This window comes from Scylla paramamosain, chromosome 2, assembly GCF_035594125.1.
Source record: "Scylla paramamosain isolate STU-SP2022 chromosome 2, ASM3559412v1, whole genome shotgun sequence".
NCBI classification, from domain to species: domain Eukaryota; kingdom Metazoa; phylum Arthropoda; class Malacostraca; order Decapoda; family Portunidae; genus Scylla; species Scylla paramamosain.
The window spans coordinates 27,029,258-27,037,259 of record NC_087152.1 but is presented as its reverse complement, the minus strand read 5'-3'; the positions used below and the strand labels follow the sequence as shown (position 1 = coordinate 27,037,259).

At 37.7% G+C, this 8,002-nt stretch overlaps 1 protein-coding gene across 1 annotated transcript; it reads right to left on the bottom strand.

Moving 5' to 3' along the window:
• Window positions 1-4,905: 4,905 nt before the first annotated feature.
• LOC135107360 (uncharacterized) lies at window positions 4,906-6,912 on the bottom strand. Its single transcript, XM_064017114.1, has 2 exons — window positions 6,833-6,912; window positions 4,906-6,637 (listed from the first exon to the last, which is right to left on the bottom strand). Exons 1-2 carry the CDS (start codon window positions 6,910-6,912, stop codon window positions 4,906-4,908), a joined length of 1,812 nt encoding a protein of 603 aa, XP_063873184.1.
• Window positions 6,913-8,002: the final 1,090 nt, after the last annotated feature.

The window sequence follows — 8,002 nt, the reverse complement described above, 5'->3', positions numbered from 1 at the left end:
ATTTTTGACTCGGCTCCACCACTTTTTTTTATATGGCAGTATATATTCATGTGACTTTTCACAATGATTTTTGCTTAAGCTTAATTTATTTTTTCTTTTAAAGGCATTAAATTATATTACCTACGGCTTATTCACACATTATTTTTTTGTCTCAGCTTCTTCAATGTCTATTTCATTTTTTTATTATTTACTTTTTTCTTTTAAGGCAGCAAATATTCCTACGGCTTCTTCACACAGTGTGTTTTGTCTTAGAATCTATTTTTTTCTTACTTATTATTTTTTTACCTCATATTTTTTGTATTTTTTTCTAAGTCATTTTTTTTTGTTTGCTCTTTTACTAGATCGTAAATATTAATCCGACTTGACAAAAATTTATTTCCTTGTCCTACGGCGGGATCTCCATTTGCTCCACACCTGAATGATCCTTCACGTGCATCTCAACTGTTCCCATAATGCTTTCTCGCGTCCTTGCTGCTCCAAGCTTGGTATCCATGCCTCTGCTGAAGTCTCTTCTCACGCCCCTCCCAACGTGCGCCTATTCGTGTCTCTGCCTAGCCCATCGTGAGGCCTGGCCCTCCATGCTTGCTTCTCTAATTTGGTTTCTTCCTTATTTCTTTTTTTTTTTTTTTTCAAAGCAGTAAATACTCCTCTCGCTTGTCACACAGTGATTTTCGTCTTATCTTCTTCAGTGTCTTTCCTTTCAAGACTTTTAATTATTTATTTATTTTATTTATTTTTTTTTATTTTCAAGGCAGTAAACATTGACACGGCTTGTTCACAAACTGACTTTGAACTCTGCTTCTCCACTTTGTCTTTCTTTTCAATTTTTTTTTATGTATTTCATTTATTTATTATTTATTATTATACTTCTACTTCTTTTTCACTTTTTTGAGAATACATATATATATATATATATATATATATATATATATATATATATATATATATATATATATATATATATATATATATATATATATATATATATATATATATATATATATATATATATATATATATATATATATATATTTTTTTTTTACTTATTTATTTATTTTTTTTTCTCAAGGCAGTAAATACGACTACGTCTTGTCACACATTGATTTTTGAATAAGCTTCTTCAGTGTCTTTTAATATCTTTTTTTTTTTTTTTTGTCAAAATATAGTATACCCGAACGGCTTCTTTATGCAATAATAATAGTATTTTTTTTTTTCGTCTCGACTTTTTCATTTTTTTTAAGGCTTTGTTTGTTTAATTTCTTTATTTGAAGACAATAACTAGTCATACAGCTTGTCGCAGCGATCTTTTGTGTTGGCTCCTTTAATATATTTTTTTTCTGGCATTAAATACTCCTTCGGTTTGTTCATACTGTGATTTTTTGTTCCACCTACTTCAGTGTCTTCTTTACAGCTTTTTTATTTACTTTTTCTTTCTATTTTTAAGGTAGTAAATACTTATATCACTTCCCCACACTGAGTTTTTTTGCTTCTCCAAATTTTTTTAATTATTATTTTTTGTATCACTTTTTTTTGTTTGTTTGTTTTAAAGGAATTTTTTCGTAAAGGCAGTAAATATTCATACGGCTTGTCACGAAGTATTTCTATTTTTTTTTATATATTTTTATTTATTCATTTTCAAAGCCGTAAATAGTCCTACCACCGGTCACACACGTGTTTTTGTGTCAGCTTCTTTAAAGTCTTTTGTTCAGTCTTTTATTTCGTTTTACTTTTTTCTTTTTTTTTTTTTACTGCTTCTCCAAGAATTTATTTTTTTTATTTTTTTTTTTTTCATTTCATTGATTTTTTTTTTTTCAAAACAGTAAATATCCCTTGGGGTCGTCCACGCATTGATTTTTGTCTCAGCCTCTCTACGGTTTATATTCTGCTAGCCTTTTTATTTGTTTAATATTTTTTTGTCTCAGTTTTATTTCAGTCTTTCGTTATATTTCTTTCTTTATTTTTCCTAGGCAGTAAATACCTGTACCGCTTCTTTACCAGACATGGGCATAATTATAAAAAAAATATTATAACTTTATTTTCATTATAGTCTGGAATAATTTTTGATTATGATTAAATTATGATTACTTTAGTTATGCTATTTTTTATTATGATTTTTTTTTATGCATGATTTGGATTAGATTATAATTATAATTACATTTCACTGTTATTATTTATAAAATGATAATGATTAGCAATGAATTAGCACAATGGCTAAATAGGTAGCAAACTACACCTATTAGGTGAACTGCTCCATATTTGAGCACAGTAATATAACTGTTTAAATCACTTACTAACTGATGGTATTAAAAACATACATTGTGTGTAAGAGCTCTTATTTGTTTTTGCTTTAAGTTAATGACCTTCAACCAAGAAATGTCCTTAATCCACTGTCCTTAATTAAGACTGCTCTCTCAATATTCTGTCCTTAATTCAGGCTTTTTTTCTTAATCTGCTACCCTTAATCCAGACAATTATTTCATCCAATATCTTTAATTCAGATTATTTATTTAGTGCAGTACACTTAATCTTAAATATTTCCTTAATCTGACATCCTTAATCCAGAAAATTTATCTAATCCACTATCCTTAATGCAGACTTTTCGTAATCTACTATCATTAATCCATACTATTTCCGTAAGTTAATATTCTTAATACAGAGTATTTCCTTTATCTAATATCGTTAATCCAGACTACTTTCTTAATCCACTACCCTTCCCTTAATCCTTAAATTGCGGACAGAAACAGACACCATAATACAAGGCGAAAATCTAAATGCAAAAGTATACAGTGTAATGAATGACAAGACGGTGATGTGAAATGTTACAGCACATGAAAGTGGTACATTATGTATTACACCAAACTTAAGAAACTCCAAAGAGCACGCCAAGATTTGACTTGCTGGAGAATGATGGCTCTGGGCAGGAGAATGCTCTCTCTCTCTCCCTCTCTCCCTCTCTCTCTCTCTCTCTCTCTCTCTCTCTCTCTCTCTCTCTCTCTCTCTCTCTCTCTCTCTCTCTCTCTCTCTCTCTCTCTTTCTCTCTTTCCACCCTCCCCCTCCCTAACCCCCTCTCTCTCTCTCTCTCTCTCTCTCTCTCTCTCTCTCTCTCTCTCTCTCTCTCTCTCTCTCTCTCTCTGTCGGAATCAAACAAACAAGAAAAAAAAGAAAAAAAAGGTAACTATTGCCATTTAATAGTAAAGGCAAGGAAGAGAGAAGAGAAATGAGAAGAAAATGAGGAGAGGAGAGAAGAAAGGAGAGGAAAGATAAGAGGAGAGAATAGGAGAGGAAAAGAGAGGAAAAAAGAGAAGAGATGAGAAGAGAAGAGAGAAAGGAAAAAAAGGAGAAGAAAGGAGAGAAGAAATGAGAGGAGAGAGAAGAGAAGAGAAGAGAAAAGAAGAGAAAAGGAGAGAAGAGAAAAAAGAGCAGAGAAGAGGGGAGGAGAGGAGAGAAAATATGAGGGGAGAGAAAAGAGGAGAGAGAAGAGGAAAGAAGAGGAGAGGAGAGGAGAGGAGAGAAGAGAGAGGTGAGAGGAGAGGAGAGAGGAAAGAAGAGAAAAGAAGAGAAGAGAAAAAAGAGGAGAGAGGTGAGGAGGAGAGGAGAGGAGAGGAGAGGAGAGGAGAGTAGAGGAAAGGAAAGGAGAGGAGAGTAAAGGAAAGGAGAGGAGAGGAGAGGAGAGGAGGAGAGAGGAGAGGAAAGGAGAGGGGAGCAGAGGGGAGGAGAGGAGAGGAGAGGAGAATAGAGGAGGAGACAGTAGAAGAGAGAGGAAAAGAGAAGAGAGCAGAGGAGGGAGCGACAACCGGAGCAAGAGCAGGCGAGAGCTTTCTCCTGTCCAGAGTCATCATTATACCCGGCAAGTGAAATTTTAGCGCGCTTTTTGAGTTGCAAGTGCTGGCCCAATATTTTCTGTACCACTTTCCTGTGCTGTAGTATTTCACATCACAATCTCCTCATTCATTATATACTTTTACATTTAGATTTTCGCCTTGCATTATGATGTGTATTTTTTGTCCGCAGTTTAAGGGTCAACAGAGACTACTTTCTTAATCCAATATCCTTAAAACAGACCGTTTTTAATCCTCTGTCGTTGATCCCAAGTATTTTTAATCCACTCTTCTTAATTCAGAGTATTTTCTAAGTCTACTATCTTTAATACCGACTATTTTCTTAATTCAGTATCCTTAATCGAGACTATTTTCTTAATCCACTAGCCTTCATTCTGATTATTTTTCTAATCCAGTATCCATAATTTAGACTATCCGTAATTCGGACTATTTTCTTAATGCATTCTCCTTAATCCAGACTTTTTCTTAATTTACTATCCTTGTTCTGAATTTCTGAACTCTAGTATCATTGCTGCAGTCTATTTTCTTAATCCACCATCCTAAATCAAGATAGTTTTCTTCATTTAATATCCTTAATTTAACATCCTTAATAAGTTACTCCTTGTCCTGCCTCTTCTTCTTACCCTGCGTGTCATGTTCATCGGTGTCCTGCCTCTTCTCCTTAGACTCGGTGTCATATTCTCATCATTAAGTGATTTTTTGACATCATCTGATCTGTTTGTTTGTTTGTTTGCTTTTTCTTTTTTTATGCATTTTATATATTTATTTCAAGACAGTGAAATTGCGCTTGTCACGCAATGATTTTTGTCTCAGCTTCTTCCTGAGCAGCAAGATCTCAGTGTGATTTGTTTGTGCTTCTTAACTGTCTTCAATATCCATCGCAACATCCTCTTCCTTGTCCTATGGCAGAATCTCCTGGTGCTCCACACCTTAAGGCTTCTTCACCTGCATCTCAACTGATCCCATAATGCTGTGTCGCTTCCTAGCTGCTCCAAGCCTGGTATCGATGTCTCTGTTGAGGCCTCTGCTCACGCCCCTCCAAACGCGTGCCTATTCGTGCCTGTGCCTAGCCCATCGTTGATACCTGGCCGTGCCTGCCACGCAATCCTCCTTGTTTGCTTCTCTGATTTTGTTTGACATTAGACCACGCCCTATAGCCTTGCTGATCTCGATGCTGAATGCCGTCAGTAGGGCTCTGGTAATACTGTTTCCAATAATCTTGCTGACCATGATGATGACGTTTCTCCTCATGCCTCTGGTTACACCACTCAATAGAACTGTGGTAATAATAGTCCTGGTGAATCGTGTGGTGACGTTTTTGTTGAGGACTGTGGCGAAACACTTCCCCGTATCTCTGCTGATGACTGTGGTGATTGCTTTTTGATCCTGTGTGGCTTGGGTATTGGCTGTTTCGTTGAAGGATTAGACGAGACACCGGGTGATGCTCCTCCAGAGCAGCCAGATGAGAATTCTGTTCATACTTGTGATGACGCTCCTGCTGAGGCAGCCGAGGGACTTGTTGTTGATACGCGCACTGACGGTTGTAATGAAGGAGGCCGTCTGGGAGGCATCGCAAGGGAGGGCGGTACCCTAGCAGCAACTGGCCCAGCAAGGAGCACGGCGAGGTGTACCGGCCTGGGGCGTGTGCGGCGGGGACTAGCACCAGGTACGCGTGCTGGAAGGCCCTTCGCGCCTCCCAGACAATGAAGGACGATCGGCCCAGATCATTGCCGGGTGTCAATGGGTCCTGGATACACAGATCTGCCCGGCGGTGGACGCCGGGCATGACGGTGGGCACGTCATCTTTCCGCAGGTAGCGGCCGCCCCCCAGCACGCTGATGCCCGTCGTGGCGTACGAAAACTGGTGTCCATAAAAATAGAAGAATTTCAAAAGCACCAGAGCAGGATCTTCTCGATCCTCAGGCGGGACCTGCAGCTCCAGGAGGCTAGTGGCCATGAGCGTAACGGCGTAGGAGGAGACGCCTCCTGTGAAAACTTGGCCAAGGTGTAATTGTTTCAGACAATGTCGCACGAACAAAACCACGGGGGTCAAAGTGTTAAATTGCTTTTTGAAATCTGCCACCAGCACCGCGGCGCGCACAGCAGCCTCGCCTCCGAGAGACACGTCCACCTCCACTCCGGTCTGCTGATGGACAAATTTAACGAGAGGGACAGTGGCCTTTTCAAGAACCTTGAGTGAGGCAGGCAGTGCCACGTCCTTATGCAGGAGGGCATCTCTCAGGACCAACAGAGGCGGCGGCGAGGGCGGCCACTGTCCCACCAGCGTGAGGTCGACGTCGCTGTCCGGCAAGTACAAGCCGTTAGCCAGGCTGCCCGTGACCTGGACTTGTGCCGCGGGCCACAGCGCACCAACCGCACCCCTCACGTCTTTCACGGGGCGCATCCTGCGCCGGGACTCCGCCTCCGTTCCTCCCGCCCAGCGATGGAAGTCCAGGATTTCTTGGCGAAGAGCCTGCAGGGAGCCGTTGTAAGAAGGCGGCGGATACTGCCATGGTGGAGGCAAGTAGGAGGCTGCAGGCTGTGTGATTGCGGCAGTGTGGTGATTTGGTTCCTGTGTCAGGTGGTGATCTATGACGGCGCCTGGGGACCTGTTCACGTCTTCCTCGATGTGTTCATCCACCTCAGTAATCGCTGCTTTATGATGCTGCTCAACAGCAGATTCCCCCTCGAGAGTGTCGCCAGCAGGGAAACAAAAGTCGCTGTTGTTGTTCTTTGCTTCTACAGTTTCTTCTTCTTCTGATTTTTTTTTTTTCTCAAGGCAGTAAATACGACTACGTCTTGTCACACATTGATTTTTGAATAAGCTCCTTCAGTGTCTTTTAATATTTTTTTTTTTTGTCAAAATATAGTATACCCGAACGGATTTTTTATACATTAATAATAGTTTGTTTGTTTTTTCGTCTCTGCTTTTTCATTTTTTTTAAGGCTTTGTTTGTTTAATTTCTTTATTTCAAGACAGTAACTAGTCATACGGCTTGTCGCAGCGATCTTTTGTGTTGGCTTCTTTAATATATTTTTTTTCTGGCACTAAATACTCCTTCGGTTTGTTCATACTGTGATTTTTTGTTCCATCTACTTCAGTGTCTTCTTTACAGATTTTTTATTTACTTTTTCTTTCTATTTTCAAGGTAGTAAATACTTATATCACTTCCCCACACTGAGTTTTTTTGCTTCTCCAATTTTTTTTATTATTATTTTTTTGTATTACTTTTTTTTGTTTGTTTGTTTTAAAGGGATTTTTTCGTAAAGGCAGTAAATACTCATACGGCTCGTCACGAGGTGATTTTTGACATCAAGTATTTCTATTTTTTTTTTCTATATTTTATTAATTCATTTTCAAAGCCGTAAATAGTCCTACCACCGGTCACACACGTGTTTTTGTGTCAGCTTCTTTAAAGTCTTTTGTTCAGTCTTTTATTTTGTTTTACTTATTTTTTTTTACTATTTCTCCAAGAAGTTTTTTTTTTCATTTTTTTTTTTCATTTCATTGATTTTTTCAATGAAATGAATGATTTCGTCCACGCAGTGATTTTTGTCTCAGCCTCTCTACGGTTTATATTCTGCTAGCCTTTTTATTTGTTTAATATTTTTTGTCTCAATTTTATCTCAGTCTTTTGATATTTTTTTTTCTTTAGCGGCAGTACCGCTTGTTTACCAGACATGGGCATAATTATAAAAAAAAATATTATAATTTTATTTTCATTATGGTCTGTAATAATTTTTGATTGTGATTAAATTATGATTACTTTAGTTATGCTATTTTTGATTATGTTTTTTTTTATGCATGATTTGGATTAGATTATAATTATAATTACATTTCACTGTTATTATTTATAAAAAGATAATGATTAGCAATGAATAAGCACAATGGCTAAATAGGTAGCAAAGTACATCTATTAGGTGAACTGCTCCATATTTGAGCACAGTAATATAACTGTTTAAATCACTTACTAACTGATGGTATTAAAAACATACATTGTGTGTAAGAGCTCTTATTTGTTTTTTGCTTTAAGTTAATGACCTTCAACCAAGGAATGTCCTTAATCCACTGTCCTTAATTAAGACTGCTCTCTCAATCTTCTGTCCTTAAGTCAGGCTTTTTTCTTAATCTGCTACCCTTAATCAAGACAATTATTTCATCC

What these genes read in the sequence shown, in the direction of transcription:
- LOC135107360 (XM_064017114.1), bottom strand. Translation starts at nt 6,912, where the DNA reads ATGAACAAACCGAAGGAGTATTTAGTGCCAGAAAAAAAATATATTAAA. An exon ending in AAAGATCGCTGCGACAAGCC is followed by an intron (nt 6,638 to 6,832) that starts GTATGACTAGTT and finishes ATGTGTGACAAG; the next exon opens with ACGTAGTCGTATTTACTGCC.